Below are 26,721 nucleotides of genomic sequence, written 5' to 3' on the forward strand. Positions count from 1 at the left end.
CGTTCCTTATAATTTTCCATTACTTCTTCTCTCTCTCTCTTTCTCTGTCTCTCGCTCGCCAGCCATCTTTTCTCCTGCTGCCTGCAAGACATCAGGCCACCCGTCTGCCTTGAGATTGTGCAAGATTCGTCTGGTCAAGATATCGTGATTCGTGCCTCGAGTTGTCCTTCTACAGGCTTATAGCCTGCAGTATTGGTTCTTCATGTAAACAGGTCAAATTTAGGTAATTAGCACAAATTGTCATTTCTGTATAACTGAAATTTACCATGGAACTCGCAAGATCTGTAATAAATAACCTGAATGCAAGGGCATTCCATGCGGTTTGCTTGCTCTGATTGAGAGAGAGAGAGAGAGAGAGAGAGAGAGAGAGAGAGTGTGTGTGTGTGTGTGCCAGCTCCTCGGACTCGGCCATTCCATTTTATCTTTTGGCCATTCACATCCTGCCATTTCATCTTGCTGCTCGAAATTCCCAGATGTCCCTAGTATGGCCGAACTCTAATGCAGAGCAAAGCTCCTTCCACAATGTTTGTGATTCTGAAGATGTCATGAAAGGATGATGTTTCACAGCCTTGCAGAATTTGAGGGCCAGTGGGAGCTTGGCTTAAAGTAGATGTACTCAATGGACGCCTGCATCTCCAAGTGTGTAAATGTGACTTTGGATTAACTGCAAGTTAAACACAGGCAGTACCTTGTGCGTCACCGGTGCTCGTGGAGGAAGATTGTTCCTTTGTAGTGATGCCTATCGCTGGGATTTGTCTCGACTCATCAACCAAGGGCGTCTCATTGCAGTTGATGCGGCATTCTATTGTAGCCTTCATTGCCATTTTGAATGGACAATGTCGTGCCAATTTCATTGTACAAGGGAAGACAGGCAGTAACTGCATGTTAAGCCAGGCAGTTCTTCGTGTGTCACCACCAGTGCTCGTGGAGGAAGACTGTTTCTTAGTAGTGATGCCTCTCGCTGGGATTTATCTTGACTTATCAAGCGACTGCATCTCATTGCAGTTGATGCAAGCATTTATTGTAGGCTTCATTGCCATTTTGAATCGGCCATGCCTTCCCAAAATTCATTATACAAGGGAAAATGCATAGCTGAAGTATGATGCTATACTGGTCTTGCTTTGCCAGTGTGTGCCTTTTGTGGCTATACAGACGTGCTTGTTTTAGATGATTTGTCGATAAGTCACTGGATAGTGCCCTTACTTCCAAGCTGATAAAGGTAGATTCAGTGAATAGGAAACTTGAGAATCCACATGCACAGGTGTCAATCTCTAATATTGAGTTTATGGTTAGGATTTATGTCTCAATTGTCTGGTTGATTTATTGAACACCTTATATTTTGCTTTCTTTCCAGAAGCTTGAAACCTATTCTAGGGTGGTGCCTTCATGCGGGGTCCTCGTTTTTGGTGTTCCATTTGCTGCCTCTGCCTTGGATATCTGTGCTGTGGACCACGAAGACGAAGGAGGAGGGCTGGATCAGGGCTGTATTGAGATGCAGGTTGGGATTTATTTTAATTTTTTTGAATGTCGTAATTGAAGTACTTTCAGATTATGAATTTAGTTTCTTTTTTTTGGCCATTCAAGTTCTTTCAGAGAATTTTGCATGTTGGAAGTCTGGAACTTTGCCCTTTTTCTGCCTTGCATCTCCTCAAGTTAATTGACAATCACAGTGAAATTATGAATGTATCATCCATCAACTGAAGATCTTTCAGAAGTTTCTGCATTTTTGGAAGGTTGAAGCTTTGTTTCTTTTCTGTGCAGCATCTCCTTAAAACAACTTTGATGCACAATGAATAAGCCATGGAAAGTAAGAAGACTGATCTGGACCAAACATGCCTGTGGAGTATTCTATTATGACTTGTTTTCAAAACAAATGCACGAGACCATTTGGTTTAATGTTTGCAAAGTGATCCAGGAACAGTTAAAGTGTAGTTGCTGCTGTCATGTCGTGCTGGGACTGCAGATGAAGCTTCATATAATGCTTTCAGCTGTCAAATGTGTACTAGAGATTTGGCATTGAGAAAGTGTCGCTGGAGGTAGTTATATGCCCACGTTCATGTGAAGTTGCTGCATTTTACTGTTGTTTACTTCAAAAATGTCCTCTTTGATCCAAATGGTAAGGCTAAAGAGAAGAGAGCAGTCTTACGCATTTGAAACAACTTTGTAACACAATACTTTTTGCACCTTTGCGTATTGTCGTAGGCTGGAGATGTTGAGCTAACAATTCATTACCCACTCATTACCTCTTTTAAACAACCCCAAAAACAGTAAATTACCAAAAGTTCTATTAAATGGGGAGCGGCTCCAGAGAGTTTCTATGTCCCACATTCCAAATCCTATTTGGGAGGATCCTTCTGCATCTATTAATAGACAAGCTGCCCACCATTTAGATCCATCAGCCAGTTTCTCACACTTTGACAGCTCGAATTGGGGTTATAACACTTGGGATCCATCTTTTGTGGATATCACACTCCAATAGTCTATAGCTTTGTCCTTGAGCATTCGGTACACTTGTACATTTATTTACAATATCCATTCACTTTAGAGTTCTCTTCTCTCTCTCTCTCTTTCTTTGTCCGTGTTTGTTTCTGTGTTTGAGTTTTGAGTTTTGCATTTAGGGTTTGAGTTTTGCATTTCACTGTTTGAGTCTTTGTGTTTCAATTGTGGTTGTACTTCTTGTGTTTCCTTAGTGCAAACGCTAGAATATTTTCACATGGTATTAGAGCTAGTGCTCTTGTAAAGAGTATCTTGCAAATATTGTGGAGGCTTGCTTTTGTGTGAGGTAATCGAACACGTAACTGATTCATAATGTTGTAGACTGCTTCTTCTTGGGTGTCCATGATGCATTATCAGGTTTCTCCATCATTGGAAGCTTTGAGAAGGCATCATGGACTTGGCGAGAAAGAGGACATCCCATGTAACTAGCCTTCCTCCTTAGATAGGGTGGTAAATAACTTGATTAAGCACTATTCACAGCAATTAATAAATTCACAAAATTGAAAAGTATACTTTACCATATAATCTTGGACATTGGATACCCTGTTGGCCCCAAAACTGGCGTCCCTTTTGGTATTTATTTAACTTAATTGAAGAAAAAGTTGATGTACAATGGGATTCTCCCAATCCCTTTCAGTATTCCAACTCCCCTACTGTCCAAAATGACCAGTAAGTTTTTAATCTGATTTGCTTCTTGATTCGGGCAATCAATTGGCCTTCACCCGCTTTGATGGAGATGAAAAATGTCCCAAATTCAATGATTTGTTGGTCCCTCCACTTGAATAGGCTAAAAATAGTTTCAGCCCTGTTGAATCTAAGTTTTGAAGCTTCCAATTTCTAGTACACTTCTCGAGGCTACTGGTAAACTCTAATTTCGGTTGCAGATTAGGGTTTATAGCAGAGAAATCTTAAATTTCTCAGCCTCTGGTGATCTTAATGCTGCAATCTTTGGAGCAAGGTTGTAGAAAGGCTGGGAGATGAGAGAGAATGCTGAGGAGAGAGAAAATTTAGACTTTTTTTGCAAAGAACTGAAGAAAATCTGTCATTTACTACTACTGCCTTGTCTCAACAGCTTGTAGATGCAAAGAACTGAAGAAAATCAATCATTTATTGTTGCTGCCTTGTCTCAACAGCCTGTAGATGTTGTTACCTGTTGTTGATTGGTCTTCTCCCATCCTTGGTTGTCTTAGAAGGACTTTCAATGCTGCAAATCAGACCAGCAGTTTCTCCTTCCTCTCTCTTGCAGGTTGAATACACTAAAAATGCATCTGTCCAGCATCTAAAGACGTTTTTCAGTCTTACATGGGCATTTTTGACAAGTGGCAGGCTTTCCAAATGGTTTTTTCAGCATTATCCATAATTAAATATTAATTTTCAGTCTTTAAATGCTGAAAATTAATCTAATAATTATTTTGGTGTCCTACAAAATAATTCGATTGGCGAATAATTAAATTGGCTAGGCAACTTCTATTCTTGAGTGTCTCTGCGTCATCTTTGACCATCATATTGGTGTTAGGTACCATTAAACATCACTTCCCTAGTATCACTAACTGACACTTAAGGCCAAATGAATGACCCAGGCCAACAACTAGCACCAGATACCACCAAGTGCCTGTGCGGCATAACTTATAACAACTTTTGCCTTTAACATCTCGTGATTTTCTTTGGTCTCGGACTCGTAAATTTATTCTAACCCTAGTTACACCTCACATGTGCAACATTTAGTTAACCATGTGATTAAAAATTAATCCACATGTTAAGTGAGGTTTCGAAATTACATGTCCTCATGACAGCCCTCCCCCTTAAAATCCTTGCAATCGTCGACGATTGCACTGCCATATGTATCAAAAGTAAAAATGATTGAAATTTCCACAAGGCATCATAGTTAACACAACATTGTGTACTGTTGCTCAACCATTCCATATGCCCAATACATGCTGAAAACTACTAGCCAATCATAATATACCATAAGATTCACAAAGAATCTTATAAAAAGGAAACATTGCTAGATTATCATGTGGCATGTCTATTTTTCATCAGCTCAACTCATCTGGTAAAACCAAACCATAGCATAGCATAACCAAGCACAAACCATGGCTAAAATATCAATGGCATCATAATATATGCTGTTGTCCATGGAACTAGATGTAAACCATTGAAAACTGAGCATAATCCGATCATAAACTAATCACTTGTTGCCGATCTGAGAACTGATCACAAACTACTGCAAATGTGACCCAAATTGATCACAAACTCATTGCAAAAATAGACCAACAATCAATGCAAAAATTGATCAAAAAAGTGACCATAAATGGTTCTCAAGCTGACAAAAAATTGAGTTGAAATTGATCAAAATTTGTCTCAAAATTGAGGCAAAATTCATTGCTAAATTGATCATAAGCTGATGCAAAAGTATAGTTTCAGTGTCCGCGTGATACTCATTCTCATCTGCATACATCTCACAATGACTAGTACACTAAGTAGTGACCTCATGGCAGACATACTGTCAGCACAATACCTTGGATGCATATTGAATACATCCAAGATCCACTACATACGAGAGATGTTCATAACTAGAGGAGTGGAAGTGCTACCTCCCCCTTGGCAGTGACCACAAGATTGGGGTTAGGTGCTATTAAACGCCACTCATGTAGTGTCACCAATTGACACTTATGGCCAAATGAATGACCTAGGCCAACAACTGGCACTAGATACCACCAAGTATCTGTATGGCATAACTTATAGCAACTTTTGCCTTTGACATCTCGTGATTTTCTCGGGTCTCGGACTCGTAAATTTACTCTAACCCCAATTACACCTCACATGTGTAACATTTAGTTAACCATGTGATTAAAAATTAATCCACATGTTAAGTGAGGTTTCAAAAATACATGTCCTCATGACATCCCACCTTTACCTTTACCCTTTTTTCTTCTTTTGTTCTAGATTTTAGTCACACGATAGAGGAGGAGTTTGAAGAGTACTTGTGTATCACGTATAGTTGAGTTTATATGCCTCCTACTAGCTTTGCTACTACATGTGGACTGGTTGGTGAGGCTGGTCATATCTTCGATCATGGAGGACATACAATATTTGGGATGATTGGCAACCCATCTTCTTCATTAGCCAGGCCCAATGTAAGGTTCATACAATCCCTTTGGTCGTATGAGTCAAAACCCTGTCGTATTTCTCCCTTTGGTATGTAGGATTCAAATGTTTTATAGTATGTGAACTTCAATAGAGGGATTCTCGAAACAAACTTTCTTCATCAGGTATATTTACATCTTCTGTTTTGTTCGATTATGTAAACCAGTCTTCTCAAATCCCTCCCATCCCAACCTCTTCTGTTTCACACCTTGATTTTCTCTCTTTTTCATTCCAAACCCTCGGATTGGACTCCACTTTCGCATCTAGCACACTAGAAGTTGGATCCTCCATCTTTACTCCTAGCACTTTCTCTTTCTCCACACCATCTTCTATCTACCCTCACTTCACTACCTCTTTATGGATTGCTACATTTTTAGGGGAATGCCACCCTTTAACATAGCGCTTTCCACATACTCACAAGTGAGCACATCTTTTCACGAACAATTGTGACGGACATTTTCCTTTGTGATGGACATTTCCTTCACTATTCTTGATCACTCACCTCTCCACTCCTCGACCTTGTAGACGTAGGAATTTCTATCCTTTGCTTATGGTCTATTGTCACACACTCCATGGGTCACTTCTACACATGGATTTCCATTCTCTGCCCCATGTGTCTCTATCCCTCCCCCATGGGTTACTCATGCAGTTACCATGCCCACATTTAGATCCACTATGCATACTTTCTGCATGCATGGTGGGCACTTTGGGATTAATTTCCAAGTCTACTCCACTTCCCCACTCTATCCACCCTATTATCCTTACCCATATTATCCTTCTTACAGCCCTACTGCTATTGCTATGGCCAAGAATGCCTTCACAAATAGGACTTGTTTTAACAAGTTGAATTTCACAACTTGGTTGAACTTCATGCAACAAGTGCTTGAATTTGAGGAACTTTGGGGCCTAGTAGTTGGTCTTAAGAGGCTATACTAGACTGTCAACTAGTCATCTTGAGCACGTTTGTCAATGGAGAGTTCGCAATGCCACAACCAATGTCAAGTTAATGCAGGGGTTACTTTCTAAGTTGTACTCTTTAGTTTAAGTATTTTTCCCTTGTATCTGAGCGTTTGAGTCATCTCATCGATCCCTATGTGGCATGAGATTGTATTCGATGTATCAATCTTGACTTTGTGCTTTAGGAGTTTTCCATTAAGGGAATGATCTGAAAGTCAAGCCGAACAAATATCAGTGGTTACTTGTTGAGTTGGCCACTATTGGCTCTTTGAAGTCAGACGACTTTTAGGTTACGTTCTTCTTAAGCAAGTTGCTTGATACCTCTGTGTCATTCAACACATCATTTAGTTGTCTCAATTGTCAACATTCTATGAGTTCAAGCGTTAGTTCTTGCATTATGAGAGGCTATATGGTCAAGTCAATAAGTTCTCCATATACTCTTATTTAGAGAGGTGTTTGGTTGCCTCTTTTTCGCAAGGGAAAAGTGGAGGTGGTAAGAACTCTCAAAATGTGAAGGTACCTCAAAACAAGGGTGACACCCTTTCCTTCGACGGAAACAAAGAAACAAAACCCGTGTGACAACACCTCCTTAAGAAAAATAGGTTTTGTACACATTGCCAAAGATTGGGTCATGTGGATAAGAAGTGTTGTACCAAGGCCTAGGGTCTTCCACCTAAGAAACCTTAGTAGGCCGTTGCAGCTGCCTCCACTCTTGTTGGAGAGCCTAGGGTTTTCCACATAAGAAACCTTAGTAGACCATTATTTATGACAACCTCCACTCCTGCTGGATAGTCGAGTGGGGCTACACCTCCCATTGCTTCCCATTTGCTCCTTTTTCCCTTGTGGTCGTTGGACATAGTCTATATCTTTCATTACTCATGAAGGTTAGTTGATTGGTTTGCTAGCTCCTTACCCATGCATTCTTTGCATCCATTGGTCATTCTCTGCACCTCCATCTAGGGTCACTTCTCCATCTTGTCAGGTGTTTCTTTGAGAGCAACCTGTTGATGGATGTATGCATTGGTGGCCACATCCTTAGTCTTTCGTTGAACACACACACACACACACACACACACACACACACACACACACATTGCACATCTTTCGTTTCGCTTTATTTTCATCTTGTTTTGCTTTGGAGCATCTCACTCTTAACTTGTGTTTTTGCAAATTCTGATCTCTCTTTCAGAGTTCTGTATTTTAGTATAGAGCTAATATATAGATTTGCATCGGTCCTTCCTGGGTTGGAGACATGAGGTGCTCGCTGTTCCTTTCATCGTTTCATCATCATTAGAGATTTGCTCTTCTACGAGCATGGAGGCTTTCCCTCTCGAGGCAGATCTTCCGGATCTCTTTTGATGCTATCATGGCGGTGCCTTCTACCTTGCTCTTCCTGTCAAGGTGCTTTATTCTCATCTCCATGATTCTCAGCACCACACGAAGACCAACATCAGGCTCCTCTTTCTCCTTCGACCTTGACATCTAGGGTTGAGAGGGGGTTTCTACCCTTTCACGGTATTCTATAGGTTTCAGCACTCGTCTTTGATACTGGCCTCTCTCCCCCCTCCCAATTGTACCTTCTCCTTTGCGTATTGCATAATTTCATCATCTTTGTAAAGGGTGCTTAGGCAAGTGAACAATCTCTCCACGAGGGATGCTGTTCAAGTGGCACTTGTTGCATGCACATTCTCATCATGTAGCATACTCCTTTGCATCTCATTGTGCATAGCACCCCTGAGTGGATCTTGAGTTGTCTCCACTAGCGGTTCTTCACCAACTTATCACCACCTCACCATACTTCATCACCTTTTCCTTGTCATCTATATCCCCTAGTAGTTGGGTCAGCTTGTTTGTTTTGTAGTGTGTTGGATATAACCATTCCTTTTCATTCTGTCCTTGGGGCATAGTTATTTAATAGGTCGTAAACCATTGCTTCTTATCCAAAAAAAAAAAAGTTTATTGTGGTTCCATCTGCCTTTGCAAGACTTGGTAGGTCACTGGGCAATTGACGAGCATCCTTTGTTTGATGCCTTGGCCTCTCAGGGTTGATCACTTGGACTCCCTTGATAAGGTAATCATTGTTGCTGTGGTCTTGGTAGGCCATTGAGTAGCCGACTTATATCTTTTTTTTGATGCCCTGGTTGCTTTGGGGTGGGACGCCGTGGGATAAAAATGGACTTGGGCTTTTCTTCTAGCCCCTACTTGGTTCGAGTTTTGGGCTTGAGAGGGAGTGTTGAGCTAACAATTCATTATCCACTTATTAGCTCTTTAAGGCAATCCCAAAATAGCAAATTTTCGAAAGTTCCACTAAACGGGGAGCGGTTCCAGAGAGTTTCTACATCCCACATGCAAAACCCTAATTTGGGAGGATCCTTTTACATCCATAAATTGATAGGCTGCCCACCATTTAGAGTTGTGTGCAGGTTTCTCACTCCGACATTCAGATTTCAGCCATCAACCACCTTCTCTTTGCTGTCCAGCCCTTACCGATTGCAACATCTTCCTCTCCAGCACTTGATGTCTCCATTCCTACTATTGCCTTGCCACCTGGAGGGCTCACATTGTTGCGTTTTCAGCTACTAGCTATTGCTTGCCTTTACAGCCCCAAACTTGGTGACAGATTGATCTCCATCCAACTATTGCATCTGCCTGCATTTTTGCATCTGCCTGCATTTTTGCATCTAGTGTGGCTGCCTGCATCATCCTTCACTTCCTCTGTAGCTGCATGGATCTCCTATTGCCTCGGTGATCAACGTTTTGCAGTTTCTCATACTCCGACATCTTGAACTAGTGGTTAGAGTACTCAGGATCTGTCTCTAGTGGATGTCACACTTTGATATTCTATAGCTTTGCCCTTTAGCATTATGTATACTCTTACATTCATTTATAGCATTCATTCACTTCAAAGTTCTCTTCTCTCTCTCTTTCTTTTTTTGTGTTTGTGTTTGTTTTTGTGTTTGATTTTTGGGTTTTGCATTTAGGGTTTGAGTTTTGCACGTCATTGTTCGAGTCTTTGTGTTTTAGTGGTGGTCCTACTTTCTGGGTTTTCTCAATGTGAACCCTAGCATATCTTTGTAGGAACTACTCCTATGAGAAGCATCCACCAGGCATAGGAGAGATGGAGAAGGAAGAGTGGATTTGATGGACAGAGATGATGAATAATGAACTGAGAGGTGAGATAGGGTGAAGACCATGTTCTATTTATAGGCACGTCACTAAATTGTCTAGGGTGGCACTTGGACACTAAATAAATGATACAAATAAGCGGAAACCAAGATAGGAATTAAGATAGTATAATGAACTTAATGAGTGGGATTTCTCAACAATTATGGTGTGAACCCATTGTATTAACTCTTCGACTACTAGATTCGAGACCACCAATTGCTCCAGTCACTATTACAAGAATGTGAAATTTTATTGCTTTGCTTAGCATTTGATTAAAAGTTAATCAAATGTGCTAATGTCACTTGCACATGTGAGGTGCAAGTCAATTATTTCACAGTGTGGGACCTAGGATCTCGAGATATTAGTTAGTGTCAAAGATAAAAGTTGTAATAATTTATGCCTGACAGATACTAGGTGGTATCTGATGTTAGATTTTGGCTTGGATCAATTTATTAGCATTGGCCTAGCCAATTTAATTATTGGCTATTGAAATTAATTTTCTGAGCATACAATAATTATTAAATTAATTTTCAGTAATAAGCTAGATAGTGTTGGAAAATGAGATTACAAGGTTGCCACTTGGCAAAACTTACCCATGTAAGTGGAAAAAACGTTTTTAAGGGCCGATAGAAGTCTATAGTAGCCATTGTGTGAGAGGAGGCTGCTAGAGAGCAAGGAGAGAGGGCGTTGATGTGATTTGTAGCCACCAAGGATGAGTCCTATTGAAACTAGCCTTCCTTTTGTGGATGGGTGATAATTCCTTGATTATAACTTAGTTACAATAGTAACATTTATTACAAAATTGAGAAATGAAAAATAACTTACAGTCTTGGACAATGGCATCTTGTTGGCCCCAAAACCGGCACTCCTTTCGGTACTTCTTTAACTTAATTGAAGAAGAAGTTGATGTACAATGGGATTCACCCAATCCCTTTCGGTATTCCAACATCCCTTACTGTCCAAAATGACCAGCAAGTCTTTAATATGATTTGCCCCTTGATTCGGGTAGTCAATTGGCCATCATCTGCTTTGATGGAGATGAAAAATGCCCCAAATTCGTTGATTTGCTAGTCCCTCCACTTGAATTTGAGTGAAGAAAGCTTCAGTCTTGTTGAATCTAAGTCTTGGAGCTTCCAATTTTTGACACGCTTCTTGAGGTTGTTGCTAACCTCTATTTTCTGCTACAGATTTGGGTTTATAGCAGAGAAAACTGAAATTTCTCAGCCTTTGGTGATCTCAATGTCGTAATCTTCGAAACAAGGTCCTAGAAAGGCTAGGAGATAAGAGAGAATGTTGAGGAGAGAGAAAATTTAGACTTCATGAAGAATTGAAGAAAATCGGTCATTTATTGTTGCTACCTTGTCTCAACAGCTTATAGATGCAAAGAACTGAAGAAAATCGTTCATTTACTATTGTTGCCTTGTCTCAGTAGCCTATAGATGCCGTCACTTCTTGTTGATCGGTCTTCTCCTGCCTCTAGCTGCCTTAGAAGGTCCTCCAACGGCTACAAATCAGACCGGTAGCATCTCATCCCTCTCTCTCACAAGTTGAATGCACTAAAATGCTTTTCTCCAACCTCTAAAGACGTTTCTTAGTCTTACATGTGCACTTTTGACAAATGGTAGTCTTTCCAAATGGTTTTTTCAGCATTATCCATAATTGATGAAGATTTTTCCATGGTTACTAATGTCAAAACACAAAGGAATCTATAGATCCAAAAGCAAAAGTTCTATACATTTGTAGTAGGCATTTCTTGGGAGTTAACAATCATATGGCAATCTCTAGATGCACAATTTTCTCCAATGTATGCCACAAATCTCTACAAAATAAATATCAAAATAGTGAGCATAGAACAAAAGAAAGAGCATCACACTAATCTTCACAAAAAGAGAAGATAAGCTTATATGTGATTACTTGCCATGGTATTGATCATAGAGAGCTTATCTTAGGAAGCCCTTGTTTGCTCATGCAGCAGGTGCCACTTTGACAGTGTCCCTTGTGGGGAAATTGTTCACTTGCCCAAGCGTCCTAGTACAAAGATGATGAAAACATGCAATGCATAGGAGGAATGTCGGACTTTGTGTGGTACCGAGAACCGTAAGGATATGCCCGTACTCGATCTCGGGAGGTGGCTTCATGCTGACTAAGTGACCAAGGCAATAAGAGAAGAGGAGGAAGAAGATGTAGAGGATTCCTCAGATCCAAGAGTTCCACCTGAAATGTAACCTGCAGTAAAGAATAGTAGACAGAGGGCGCCCCTTTTTGGGGCTGGAAACCCTAAATGCAAACCCTAAACGCAAAACGGAGAAATGCAAAAACGCAAACTGCCGGTGAAGGGTTTCTCAACAGTGACAGTAGCCCAAGGTCCTTTTGGTGCAGATGATAGCATATGGAAGGGTGCAAGGGTCTTTCTGGTGGTCCTAAGCTATAGGTGACGGCTTCCATGACTGTTCGAGTAGGGTAGTAGTAGCTTTTTAGCATTTCTCACGACGAAACTCTAAAATTTTGCTCTCTACAACAATCTCTCTCATTTCCCAACTATCTATAGACTCTCAAGTTATCTCAGCATTTTCCAGCAGTTTGAGCCATTAGAGAAAGAGATTTTAGTCAATCTTTGTTGTAAACCCTAATTTACAGCAAAAACCAAGGTTATGACAACGGCCTCGGGATGCGTGTTCATAATTAAGGACTTAGGACTTGAATTCCAACATGTGAAATTGAGGAATCTCAAGGAGATTTAAGAGGCTAGCCAACCAATATCAAATTTGGGACTGAATTTTTCTTTCAAGGAGCAAGGTGAAGGTCAATCCCCGAGCAAACCAAGGGGGGTATTGGTTTGGAGACTTGCTAGTTAGTTTTGACAGCAGGAGGCACTTGGATTAGTAGAGAAGATCAGAGGATCTCATTTGTACTCCTTGCATTTGTAATATAAGATAAAGAAACACCGCAAGGGGCGCTAGTTTTGGGGCCAATATAGTGTCCAATGTTCAAGATTAAAGTGGTAAAGTGTGTATTTTCAGTTTACATGAATTTTATGCTTGCTGTAATTAGTGCTTAATGAGGTTATTTACCACCCTATGTGAGGAGGAAGGTTGGTTTCAAGGTTCCATCGCTAGGATACAATTAATTCCCTTGACTTGGTGGGCCTAAGGCACTTGATTGAAGCCTTAAGGTTTAAAGCTTTGCTCTAGTGCCATAATTGTATTCAGTTGAGCATTAAAATAAGAATGTCTTTAGATAGTGAGATGGGATCAAGCAAGGATGATGCCTCTCAATCTGAAAATTCACAAAGTGTTGGGAAAAATCAATGCTTGATCTTGGATAAGGCATATAGCATTGATAGCAAGATAAATGTTGGTTTAGACCAAAATGTGGGTCCTTCTAGGCCTCTCGAAGATGTTGACCAATAAGAGGAAGAGAAATTTGATGATCAATTTATGTTGAGCTAAAACACGCTTTTCAGTTGATTAGCATTCTTAAACAGCCCCAAAACACAATTAATTAATGAAAAACCCTAAAAAGGGGAGTGGTCCAAGAGAGTTTCAGTGGTCTCCCAAAAACCCTAATTTTTGGGGCATCCTTGCACATCTATAAACAGACAGACTGTCCCCATTCAGCATTATCCCGTCTGTGGAAGTTTCACACTCTCCAGTGCAGATTTCAGCCATCAGTCTACCTCCACGTGGCTGTCCAGCCTTCGTGACTGCTGTCACCTCTCCATCCAGCCTTGCAATGCCCTGGCGCATTCTTCCAGCTGTCGCCCATTGTTTGGCGCCATCCCTCCTGCATTTGGCCCTATTTCACATTGCTAGCACCTCCACCCTCATCTGCTCTCTGCGTTTACAGTTTCTAGCTGCTGGCGACAGTAGACAGCCCTTCCTCCATCAGGCGACCTCCAGTACCTTGCGTTTTGGTCCTCCACTACTAGGCGATTGTTGGTTGATGCTCTCCTCCATCAGGCGACACTCAGTGTGCTGCGTTTGTAGCTTTTTGGGGCCGCCCTTTGCCCTCTGCATCTTCTATAGCTTGCGTTTGGTTCTCCAGCTGCCTCTGGTACCATCGTTTTGCAGTTTCCTCTCTTCACACTCCGACTGGTGGTCATAGACTTGGGATCCGTCTCCGGTGGACGTCACTCTCCGACATTGCTCTGCCCTTGAGCACACTATACACTCTTACATTCATTTACAACATTCATTCACTTCAGAGTTGTGTTTTCTCTTCCCCTTCTTCTGTTTGTGTTTGAGTATCTGTGTTAGAGTTTTGAGTTTAGGGTTTGAGTTTTGCTCTCTGTCTACGGCTGCCTGTTTGTGTTTCTGTTGTGGTCGTACACTTTGTGTGTCCTCAATGCAAACCCTAGCAATTTTCTTCACATGGTATCAGAGCTGGTGCTCTTGTAAAGAGTATCTTACGGATATTATGGAGAGCTAGTTTTTGTGCAAGGCACATAATACGACTCGTAACCGAATCACAATGTCCTAGACACCAGTTCCTATGATGTCTTATTAAGCTTCTCTATCATTGGAGGCCTTGAGATGGCATTATGGACTCCGTGAGGAGGACGACACTCCACCTTCACCTTCTTCTTCTACTTCTATTTCAGATTTCACTAACATGACAGAGGAGGACTTTGAGGAATACTATCGCAACAAGTACGGTGATGTTTACACCCCTCCTACTAGTTTTGCTACCACATCCGGACCGGTTGGTGAGGTTGGCCACCTCTTTGATCATGGAGGACATACGTCATTCAGAACGTCTGGCGATCCATCTTCATAATCTCAGCCAGGTTCAATGTCAGGTTTGTACAATTCTTTTGTGTTGCATGATCAAAACCCTTGCATGTTTTTTCTTTTGAGGTACAAGATCCGGATGGCTTTGCGTATGTGAACTTTAACAGAGGGGACTCACGAAGCAGACGGAATTTAGGTACATCTACAGCTTCTGTTTCATTTGAGCATATCACATACACTTCTCACTTCCTTCCCATTCCACCCTCTTCTGTATCACATCACCTCTCATAATCTTTCCAAAACCTTGGATTACTCTCCATATTTGCATTACATATCCTAGGGGTTGGATCTTCCATCTCTGCTCCTAGCACCTTTTCCTTCTCCACCCCATTCTCAACCTCTTTGCACCATGGTACTTCACTAGGGGGAATGCCACTCTTTAACATAGTGCCTCTCACCTTTCAGCAAATGAGCACACCCATAGCTCCTGGGTCGACTGTGATGGGGATCCCTCTTACTATCCCTAGCTTCACATCTCACATGACCACTCAAACGCAGGGGTTTCCATTCTCAGCTTATGGTGCGTCTTCACACTCTCCTTTGGTTACATCTATGCAGGGATTTCCATCTTCTGCTCCCCGAGTTCCCATCCCACCTCCTTGGGTTCCTCATGTGGCTACCATGTCCATGTTTAGTCAGCCCATCCCTACCTATGGATCCACCTTGCACACTACCCGCATGCTTGGTGGGCACTCTGGGCCCCATTCCCAAGTGTACTTCACTCCCCTATCCTACCCACACTACACTTTTTTATACTATGCATCTCCGAGTACTATCATTCCTGTTGTAACGGCCAAGAATGCCTTCACGGATAAGACACATTTTAACAGGTCAAATTTCACCACTTGGTCTAATTTCATGTAACAGGTGCTTGAGTCTCAGGGTCTTTGGGACCTCGTCATTGGTCTAGAGTCTATGTCGGACCCTCGACTAGCTCACCTTGACTACATCCGTCAATGGAGAGCCCGCAATGCCATAGCCAATGTTGAGCTGATGCAGGGATTGCTTCTTGAGTTTCACTCTTAGTTGCAGCACTTCTCTCTCGCGTTAGAGCATTGGAGTCACCTTCTCGATCGCTATGCAGCTCGTGATCGTACTCGGCGCATCAATCTTGACTTTGAGCTTCAAGAGTTCTCTATTAAGGAAGAGGATAATTTGAAAGTTAAGCTGGTTGAATATAGGCGGTTACTTGCCGAGTTCGCCACTACTGGCTCTCTGAAGTCAAATGACGATTAGGTTACATTCTTCTTGAATAAGTTGTTCAAAAAGTACTTTAATTTCATTCAACACATTATCTCCCAACCTCGATTGCCAACCTTCTAGAAGTTTGAGTGCCAGTTTTTGCGTTACTCAAGGCTGCATGATCAAGTCCACAAGAAATCCTCATCACAGCCTTATTCAGAGTAGAGGGGGTTGGTTATCTCTTCTTCAGGTGGAAAAACCACCAGTGGCAAGAACTCGCAAGATGCGAAGGTAAGCCGATCAAAGGGTGACTCCTCTTTCTTAGATGGAACCAAAGAATCTAGATCTATTTGGTAGCAACTCCCTAAGAAAAACCGGTTTTGCACACACTGCCAAAGAGCAAGCCATGTTGACGAGGAGTGTTGCTCCAGGGCCCAAGGTCTTTCACCTAAAAAGCCTCAGTAGACCGCTGTGACTACACAGTCCAGTGGGGCTACAACTTCCGCTCCTGCTTCATCTGCTCCTTCAACACTTGTTGTTGCTGCTGGACACGTGGCTCGAGTATAGTCTCAACAGCCCATCTCTTTCACTACCTTTGAGGGACTTAAGCTGATTGGTCTGCAGGTTTTGATCCCGTTGCACTTCATGTATCTATCTCATATTCCTCTCCACCTTGTTAGGTGTTCCCTTGGCAGAGCCCTGGTACTGGACGTACGCGATGGTGGCCACCTTCTTAGACTAGCATGTCTCTAGGTCCTTTTAGATACCCTAGATCAGTCTAGCATTCATTTTTCGCGCTCTTAGAGTCGGGTCCATAAGATTCATTGTCCTTAGCTTTTCCATTCTTTTATCTTTTGTTGCATTTACTCATACACATACACATTTATTGCTTTTATTTTGAGTTAGATTTTCTTTCTGTTATGTTTTGCTTTAGAGCATCTTACTACTAACCTCTGTGTTTGCAGATTCTCATCTCTTTTGCAGGGTTTTGTCTTTCAGTGTAGGGCTACCTTGCAGATTGCTTTGGTCCTACCTGGGCTAGAGACGTAGGGATGCGCATTGTTTCTTTCATTGTTTCATCATTCTAGGAGTGCTTGCTCTTCTTCCAGCATGGCGGTTTCCTCTCTCGACGCAGATCGTGCAGCATCTCTCTCAATGCTATCATAGCGGTGACTTCTACCTTGCTCTTCTAGCAGGGTGCTTCATCCACTTCATTTTCTTTCATTTTTCTGGATCTCGGCACCATAGGAAGACCGACATCAGGCTCCTCTTTTTTCTTTGGCATCTACATTCCGGTTGAGAGGGGGTTCCTACCCTTCTTGGTATTCTACAAGCTTCAGCACTTTGTTTTCGATATCAGCTTCTTCCCCCTGTTGTACCTTACCCTTTGCATTGCATGATTTCATCATCTTTGTACTAGGGTGCTTGGATAAGTGAACAATTTTCCCATGAGGAATATTGTCCAAGTGGCACCTGCTGCATGAGCATTCTTCAACATGTAGTATACTTTGCATCTCATTGTGCAGGGCACTACTTGAGGGTAGGCCATTGGGCTGCCGATGTGCACCCTTTGTTTGATGCCTTGTCCTCTCTGGGGTAACTACTTGGATTCCCTTGGTAAGATAACCATTGCCTTTGTAGTCTTGGTAGGCCATTGGGCAGCCAACGTTTACCCTTTGTCCAATGCCCTGGCTGCTTTGGGGTGGGATGTCTTGGGGTCAATAAACATCACAGTGTCTAGTCTAACCTTTCGGCTCAATTTTGGGCCTGAGAGGGGGTGTTGAGCTAAAACATGCTTTTCAGCTGATTAGCATTCTTAAACAGCCCCAAAACACACTTAATTAATGAAAAACCCGTCCGAAAGAGTTTCAGTAGTCTCCCAAAAGCCCTAGTTTTCCCAAAAACCCTAGTTTTTGGGGCAGCCTTTCCACATCTATAAATAGACAAGCTGCCCCCATTTAGCATTATCCCGTCTGTGCAGGTTTCACACTCTCCAGTGCAGATTTCAGCCATTAGTCTACCTCCACGTGGGTGTCCAGCCTTCGTGACTGCTGCTACCTCTCCATCGAGCCTTGCAGTTCCCTGGTGCATTCTTCCAGTTGTCGCCCACTGTGTGGTGCCATCCCTCCTATTGCATTTGGCCTTGTTCCTCATCGCCAACACCTCCACCCTCATCTGCTCTCTGTGTTTGCAGCTTCTAGCTGTTGGTGACAGTAGGCAGCTCTCCTCCTCCATTAGGCGACCTCCAGTACCCTGCGTTGCTAGGCGATTGCTGGTTGATACTCTCCTCCATTAGGCAGGACTTTGTTTGCTGCGTTTGCAGCCTTCTAGGGCCGCTCTCTGTCCTTTGCATCTTCTACTTGCGTTTGGTTCTCTAGCAGCATTTGGTACCATTGTTTTGCAGTTTCCTCTCTCTTCACACTCCGATTGGTGGTCATAGACTTGGGATCCGTCTTCGGTGGACATCACTCTCCGACATTGCTCTGCCCTTGAGCACATTGTACACTCTTACATTCATTTATAACATTCATTCACTTCAGAGTTGGGTTCTCTCTCCCCCTTCTTCTGTTTGTGTTTGAGTTTTGAGTTTTGAGTTTTGCGTTTAGGGTTTGAGTTTTGCTCTCTGTGTCTATATCTGTCTCTTTATGTTTTTGTCGTGGTTGTACACTCTGTGTGTCCTTAGTGCAAACCCTAGTAATTTTCTTCACAATTTAAAGATGAACTAATGATAGCAAGTGAAATGTTTATGCAATTGGCTAATGATTCTTAGTTCATGCGCTTGTTGAACCCTTAAAGGAGGGCAGCAAAGGCAAGAAGAGGAAATTGACTTCACGAGTTTTGGGATAGCAAGATGCACCGAAGGAAGAGCCAACACAATAGCAAGATGTTCAAAATGTGGATAGTGAGCATAAGCAAATGATGCCAGTGGAGCAATGGATGCATATGCAAGGCCAACTTGAAAGTGCTAATCCAATGTTTTTTAAGGACATCAGGACATGCATGCAATTATGGGATAGCCAAGTTACTTTGGTGTTGGCATTAGTTTCCGTGCTATTGTGGGTTAGGGACCGCATACGGGAATGTATGGCACAATTCCTTATGGTATGTAGGTATGGCACAATGCATGATGTGCAAGACCCAATGTATCTAGGTATGGTTGATAAGATGCATAACCCCATGTATAGTAATGTTGGCATGATGAAGGGGCACAAAGTGGCAAGTTTGGCAATACATATATGTAACCCATTGTTTGGAACTCATGGTATTAATGATGGTCATGCAAACGCTCCATATAGTGCTTGCATGAGGAAAAATGCAGCTAGTAATGTATGCAATATATGGGAAAATGTATCTTGGTATGGCTGGTAGTATACAAATTCCCATGCACAGTCATATTGCAATGGTCCAAACTATGCAAACAAGAATATTGTCTAATGCACGTGGTGCTCTTGGCATATGAGGTACACATGAGGGGCTAGTCAATTGGATGCAATGTTGCATGTAAGTTTAGTTGAAATTGCAGCAATGTAAAAGTATAAAGTATTGCAATGCTTAAGGGAAAGAAATACCTATAACCTAGTGCTTGTTTCGAGGCAAGTAAAGTTATAGGTGAAGTTTCCATATGCTTCTTGGTGAAGCTTTAGTATTGTCTCACCAATATATGCAAAATGGATGGAAAAGGATGACTTTGCTTAGTATTGTCTCACCGACATATGCAAAATGAATGGAAGAGGATGACTTGGCAAACCATCCTCAGTTGTTGTAGCTTTATCTAGATACCTTTTAGTTAGAGCCGATTTTAGTTCGAGCTCAATCAAGTTTAATAGAGTAGGGGTTTGGAGTAGTGCTTGATGATCAAGGGGAAGGTAACAATTCCACTCCTCCAGTTGTGGATAGCTCTCGTAAGTAGTGAATCTCAAATGCGTTCAGCATGCATCCAAGGTACTATGTTGATAGTATGTTTGCCATGAGGTCACTACTTAGTGTACTAGTCACTATGAGATGTATGTAGATGAGTATGAGTTTCACCTGGGTACTGAAACTATACTTTTGTGTCAATTCATGATTAGTTGGACATGAGCTTTTGCCTTAGTTTTGAGATCAAATTTTGATCCGTTCTAGCTCAGTTTTAATCAGTTTGAGAACCATTTATGGTTACTTTTGGGATTAATTTTGCATCAGTTTTTGCATAGTTATTGATTAATTTTTGCAATCAGCTTGTGATTAGTTTGGGATCACATTTGTAGCAGTTTGTGATCAGTTCTTAGAGTAGCAAGTGATTAGTTCATGATCAGATTATGCTCGGTTTTCAATGATTCACAACAACTAGTTTCACGGAGAGCAGCATGTTAGTTAATGCCATTGATACTTTTAGCCATGGTTTATACTGAGTTTATGCCTTACTACGGTTGTTAAGTTAGAACAATTGAAATAGGAGTTATGGATACATTCAATGGGTAGTAGTAGTTCTGGACTCATTTTCAATTTTATGTTATGTATATGCTAGCTGGAAATTTTCAGTAGGTTTGGGGCATATGGAATGGTTTGACAACAGTGGCCAATCTCGTGACTATGATGCTTTATGGAAATTCTAATGCAGTATGCCTTTTCTTTGGCACATTGCAGTGCAATTGAGGACAATTGCAGAGATTTCAAGGGGGTGGTCTATCACAAGGACATGAAATTTTATTACTTGTCTAGCATTAGATTAAAAGTTAATAAAATGTGCTAATGTCACTTGCACATGTGAGGTGCAAGTCAATTATTTCACAATGTGGTATCTATGATCCCAAGATATTAGTTGGTGCCAAAGACAAAAGTTGTAATAAGTTATGCTTGACAAGTGCTAGGTGGTTCTAGGAGTAAGTTTTTGGCTTAGACCTATATATTGATTACTAATGTTAGTGGTAACATTAGAGACTAGGCATTAATTAATTAATTAATTCCAGTCTAAGGGCTAATAATTACATAGGGATACTTGGAAGACAAAGTGGCCTAGCCAATTTAATTATTGGTTGGTGAAATTGATTTTCTGAGCACTAGAATAATTATTAAATTAATTTTCAGAATTGATATTTTGAAAATTAATTTAATAAGCGGGATAACGTTGGAAAATAGGATTAAAAGATTGTCATTTGGCGAAACTTGCCCATGTAGGTGGAAAAACATTCTTAGGGATTGTTGGAAGTCTATTCTAGCCATTGTGAGAGAGAAGGACGCTGTAGAGCAAGTAGAGGTTGCTGATGTGATTTGCAGCCACTAGGGAATTGTCCTACAACATGTGATAGTAGTTTGGAGCCCTCCAAGAGCAAGTGATAACAGTCCAATGTCTTTCTGGTGCAGATGATAGCATATGGGAGGGGGGAATAGTCTTTATGGTGGTCCCAAGCTGTAGGTGACTGCTTCGATGGTTGTTTAAGTACTGCAACAACAGCTTTTCAACGTTTATCACGATAAATCGGATTTGATTCCATGGTTCCCTTTTTGTTGGCTACGATGCTCCAATGTAACATGAGTTTGCAGATGTGTCTTTTATCTCCTATCCCAATTGTCTTTTACTTAATATTTTATTTTGGCTTTTTGACTCCGTATTGTAGGGTGGATCTTTCTGCTAGTTGGAGATCTCTCTCCAAATTGCATATACGGCTTTCGTCGGATGCATCTTTCCATATGATTGAATAGAACAGATCAAAGTATTTTAAAGTACCTCAAAAAATCATATTTACTTGTTAGGTATTGAGTATCTGTTTCCTCTTCCTTCTCCTAGAACTATCTACTCATCCTATCTCTAGGAATAGAGAAATATCAAAGTCTAGAAATAGAAAAGAGAAAATCTTGCATTTCATTTATCTGACTCAAAATGTCCGTGGGTTTCTTGACTTGATTACCAAATGCTGGATGGAACTCTAAAATTTCTCTCTCTACAACATTTTCTCTTATTTTCCAACCATCTGTCAAGAGCATTTTCCACCAGTTTAAGCCAACAGAGGAAGAAATTTCAGCCAACCTCTGTTGTAAAACTAAATTTACAGTAGAAATTAGGGTTTTGACAACCACCCTAGGATGCATGCTCAAAATTGAGGGCCTAGGACTTGAATTTCAGCAGCTAAAATTGAGGAATTTCAGGGACATTCAAGAGGCGAGCCATCCAATATCAGATTTGGGAGTGAATTTGTTTTTCAAGGTGTAAGGTGAAGGCCGAACCAAGGGGCAAATTGGTTTGGAGGCTTGCTGGTTAGTTTTGATAGCACGAGGCACTTGGATTAGCGGAGGAGATCAAAGGATCTTAGTTGTACTCCTTCCATTTGCATTATAAGATAAAGAGATACCGCAAGGGGTGCTAGTTTTGGGGCTAACACGGTGTCCAATGGTCAAGATTAGAGTGGTAAAGTGTACATTTTCAATTTACATGAATTTTATGCTTGCTGTAATTACTTCTTAAGTAGGTTATTTACCACCCTATGCGAGGAGGAAGATTGGTTTCAGTCACTCTAACCTTTGTTCCATACATCACCGCATATCGGTGACCTCCCCTCAAAGATGGGACACTATCAAATGTAAAGAAGTTGTGCGACTTTGGGGAATAGTAAGCTCTTGGCAGAGTAACACTCAAGTGTGTCGCCTCTACTGCTGCTCATGCTGCCTCCACTTGCTTGATGGGGTCTATGTACAAAGCATCCATGGTTGGAAAAAGCAAATCCTTGCAACATGTTGTAGAGGAGAAGCTATTTTTGTGGGATTCTCTATTCCAATCCTTTGTGCCTGCCAATTGTAAAAATTCACAATCCTAATTCCACAACCCAATAGAAGATGAGAAAAGCCAAAAAGGCAAAGGAGATAAATATTTAATTACAGCAGTTAATGGTGATTTGTACAAGTATCGGCTTTGAGGGTCGAGACATAACCAACACTCTTCACTTTGATTCCCTAGAGCTGCTTCGCAGTCCGAATCGGGACAACTATTCCATGCCCCATGTTCGTCCTTGAGCAGTCAGCTGCAGTCTGCCATGAACACTCCGGATTGCTGATCTCTTGAACTCTCCAGTTTGCTGGCTGGACTTTCTTCACTACTGCTTTCAGTAGGTAGGAAGAGAAGAGTAGTCCCTTGGCTAGACTTTTTCTTTGCCAGTGCTCGCAGTCAGCAGGAAGAGAAGGGTAGAGGAAGATACATTTGCCGCTTGGATCCAGCCACAATGTGTAGATGCAGTCTTCACTATGAATTTTTATTTTCCTTTGGAAATTGTGCAGTTGATAAACCTTTTTTGTTCACAGTTTTTTGCGGACACTTTTGTGTTTGTTGCTTTTTAATGTAAAAAATTGACTGACCAAAACCAAGTGCCACATCACCAAAACACTTTCAATGTGTCGCCTTGGAAAATGTTTGCTTGCTGTCAGTTGTGTAAAATCAGGCCATCTACCACCCTATCTGAGAAGGAAGGCTGGTTTCTGTCCAACTAGTGTGAACATGTATGTGGTGCCAAATTAATTCTGCATTAACCTCATCAACAAAATTTTCTTATCCTTTTTCAACACGTACCTTGAATGTTTTGATGGTTCCCCAATAGTGAATCTGATCCAGTGTTGAAGAGGTTGTCATGGCAATGAAACATGCTTTGGTGTCACAGCTCAATGTACCACTCAAAAGTGACTTGAGTCCACCAGTTTAGAAAGGTCTAGTATTGAGCTTAAAGTGCAGAAGGATGAATCTTTCTTTTCTTCAATTTAATGGTAGGTAGGTGTGTTGCAATATTTCTCTAGGTGCTCATTATAGAAAGGAAGTAGAGATTCTTCTACGCGCAGATTTAGGTTAGTGCTGATTTTGTGTAGTCTCTCATCCAGTTTGCTCGCCTGTGTCCTTGCAGGTGCGGAGTGTGTACATAAATCCCAAACACCAATATGGATGGGACTAGAGGCAATGCTGCTAATCTGGCGTGATGGTGTTGCTATCATGGGTTGTGACTAATTTTTTCCACTTAATGCTCCAACCATTGCTCACAGTCTTACTCATTTGCCGGAATTTTTTGAACTTAGCTCTAGACATCACAGATCCTTGGTGGAAGCTTGCTTTGTCATGCTATAATTTCTATGTGGCAATATGCAGCATGATAGTTTCTTTTGGGATGAAAGTTCTTTTTTTGCCAATATGGATTTTGACTGTGTTTCAGAAGGAAAAATGGGTAAGTTGTTATTTTAGTAGTGTTCCAAGTTTCATGTTGATGTGGATTCAAGTCTGCGGATCCATTTAAGATGATGTTGTTCCTGAAAACTAGGAAACAACGATCTTTGATGTATTCTCTCTCTTTTCATGGCAGCTAGAGATCCAGATAAAAGAAATTCAATTGATTCAAATGGACTTTGAGCAGAGAAGTAAGGAATTAGAGCAGAAACTGGATGTTGCAGTTCAAGAATGTAATTTAAGAATGGAGCAGAAACTGGACGTTGCAATTCAAGAATGTAATAAACTCAGGGAGATGCTGGAAGGGTCTGAAACAGAGAAAAAGGTTATAATTGAAAAGTACCGCATGCTTCAAAATCATGTGAGAACTTTTGTAGCTTATTCTTTCCATTTCTAGGGAGTTTGTGGGCAGTGCCCAGTGAATAAGTTGTTTCTCTGGCTTGGGATGCTTTCAGGTCATTGAATTGGAAGAACAAAGGGATTTACTAAAAGCAGAAAAGGAGAATATAGGGAAGGGCTTGCATGATGGAAAGAGAGCCCTCACACAGCCAAGGAGTCTCAGCCAGAGTCTTTCAGTTATTGCATCACAGAAAAACCTGGAAGGTCGTGTTTCTCCAATTAAGCGGCACTACAGTGTCCTCAAATTTCAGGAGAGTAGCGTGGTCTCACAACAGAGATATGTGGATGGTGGTTCTGGTGGTGTCCAGCGACATGACTCAAGCCACAAGTTGCCTCTTAAAGTTGATCAGTTTAAGACCCCACATTGTGAGATGGAAGGTAGGAAAGAGGGCAGGGAGGTTCCTACTGCAGGTAGAGGGATTGCATTAACTTCAAGCATTTTCAGTGTGTTCCTGTCTCTACTAGTAGAAACAATAACCTGGCAGGCGCAAGATCCGTGCGTACCTCTAGTAGTAGCCGTATTTATAGTGGTATGTATGTCACTAAAGTCGGTTGTGCAGTTGTTACTGTCCTCGGATAACAGGCTAGGCTTCGATGCACTTGCCCTTCTAAGTCTTAACTGGTTCCTGCTGGGTACTTTGGCTTATCCTGTATTGCCAAGCATTGCCCAGACAGTAGCTCCTCTTGCATTGAGATGTGCAGATTGGTTGTATAGAGCACTGGGAATCTGTTATATTGCTGATAAACTCACAAGAGTTTTTTTGTAATTACTGGCCAGCATTTTCAGTCATTGTGGCAGGTTATAGTTGAGATTGGATCATTGTAATTTTGGTTTGATTGAACTTTGCTCTTGATTTTGTCAACTCTCACTGAGGGGTTTGGTACTTGTATAAGGATCCTATTACAGTTTTTCTTATATAATTGTTGCAGCCTCCTTTGTATGCATCACATGGTCCTTTGTCCTTTGTTAGCATTGTCCCTTAGGGCATATGCTTTTACAATTGTACAGTTGCATGGTGAAGCACGATTCAAAACTGAGTCCTAGTTAAAACAAGAGCTGAGTTAGTTCAGCTTAAGATCACTGTTTTTGCCTAAACTCTCTTTCTTTTAAAGCAAAATATTGAGAGAAAAGGTGGCCCTTGCTTTTCGGAATTAAAGGAGTGCTGGGAACTCTTGTTGGAAACAAAAGGGCAATGCTCTGGTGCACAACAATGCTTACTTCTTGTAGTCTTTTTATGCTGCTCTACTCGTGCTGCAGAGGAAAATTAATGAGATCACATCTGTTACATAACATGATATTGTGTTATTCCATTAAGCTGGCATTGTATGTATAATGGCAGCATCATAATTTATATGATGGTTAATACCCTGACGTGCAAATCATCTTGGCTTGAATCCCTTGAGACAGTTAACAGACTGTCAAAAAATTGTGATTAGTTTTATAATGTGACTAGGGAGGGGCATGCCAGTTTGTAGGACGATGCTAGGTGGCAGAATTGACATCATATTGGCAACATTTTGTTTGTGGACACATGGTTGATTTGGTGTCACAATTGGATCTCGAGTGAGTAGGAGGTAGTGTGTTCATAAGTGGTTGGGTAAGCATCTCGTCGTACCAATAACAATACTCTTATGTAGTTTGGTCTTTCGTAGTGAAGAGCATGTGGAAAGATGAGCACATTCGTACTTGAAGTTCTCCAATTGAAGTTGGTTCCAATGTGTTCTATTGTAGTACTCTTTTATCCTCCAAATACCCAAGAAAAAGATTCTAGTAACGTGCACCTCAGCCTAAAATGACCCAATTATATACATGAGCTCTAAATAGGGCAACAATTGTGCATCATCGGATGATAAGAGATGTATTAACACAAAGGTTTGCATGAAAAGCTATTTAGGAAGGTTTGAAAGGGTAAACCAAAGGTTGCTTTGAATGAAAGGCATTGGAGTATAGTATTTGAAGAAAAGCATCTATCCTTGAGTGCTAGGCCGCCTTGCCTTTTCATTCTCCCACAAAGTTTATGGATGCTTTGTCTAGATCCTAAAGCTTGTGTTGTGGATGTCTCATGAACAAAGCTACAATATTAGAACTCAAGTCCTAGATATAATGTCACTTGGTCCATTTTTTGTGCAATCAGTTTGACATGGGAATCATGCACATTTAGAACTAAGAAGAGAATTGGCTTCCTTGAGAATCCTTGTTAGCGCGTTGGGCTTTTGTTGGTAACCCAATCTCCTAACCTATAAGCAACTATCATAGTCTTAGCCATACGATGGGAGATCATGTAGAGGGCTACAATATTAGAACTCAAGTCTCACGAACAAAGCTACAATATTAGAACTCTAAGTCATAAATATAATGTCATTCGGTCCATTTTTTGTACAATGAGTTTGACATGGGAATCATGTGCA

General features: G+C 41.3%; 1 protein-coding gene across 4 annotated transcripts; it reads left to right on the plus strand.

Annotated features, from left to right (window-relative positions):
- Window positions 1-25,366, plus strand: LOC148036102 (coiled-coil protein). Of its 4 annotated transcripts, XM_087678084.1 has the most exons (7): window positions 1-223; window positions 1,355-1,498; window positions 1,762-1,807; window positions 1,916-2,036; window positions 23,600-23,914; window positions 24,050-24,274; window positions 24,369-25,366. In XM_087678084.1, the coding sequence occupies exons 5-7, from the start codon at window positions 23,672-23,674 to the stop codon at window positions 25,077-25,079; spliced, it is 1,179 nt and encodes a 392-aa protein (XP_087534210.1). In that variant the 5' UTR covers window positions 1-223; window positions 1,355-1,498; window positions 1,762-1,807; window positions 1,916-2,036; window positions 23,600-23,671; the 3' UTR covers window positions 25,080-25,366. The 4 variants fall into 4 exon arrangements, with proteins under 4 accessions (XP_087534210.1, XP_087534211.1, XP_087534209.1 ...); XM_087678085.1 differs by lacking the exon at window positions 1,916-2,036; XM_087678083.1 differs by lacking the exons at window positions 1,762-1,807; window positions 1,916-2,036 and having other exon boundaries at window positions 2-223.
- The last annotated feature ends 1,355 nt before the right edge of the window (window positions 25,367-26,721 follow it).

This window comes from Lygodium microphyllum, chromosome 5 (assembly GCF_053477565.2).
Source record: "Lygodium microphyllum isolate KBCC chromosome 5, Lygodium_microphyllum_v1.1.10, whole genome shotgun sequence".
Lineage (NCBI taxonomy): Eukaryota > Viridiplantae > Streptophyta > Polypodiopsida > Schizaeales > Lygodiaceae > Lygodium > Lygodium microphyllum.

Excerpts from the sequence above, each read along its gene's own strand:
- LOC148036102 (XM_087678084.1), top strand. The coding sequence starts at position 23,672 with ATGGTGTTGCTATCATGGGTTGTGACTAATTTTTTCCACTTAATGCTC. Across the intron at positions 23,915-24,049 it reads TGTTTCAGAAGGAAAAATGG|CTAGAGATCCAGATAAAAGA; the intron begins GTAAGTTGTTAT and ends TTTTCATGGCAG. Across the intron at positions 24,275-24,368 it reads ACCGCATGCTTCAAAATCAT|GTCATTGAATTGGAAGAACA; the intron begins GTGAGAACTTTT and ends GGATGCTTTCAG.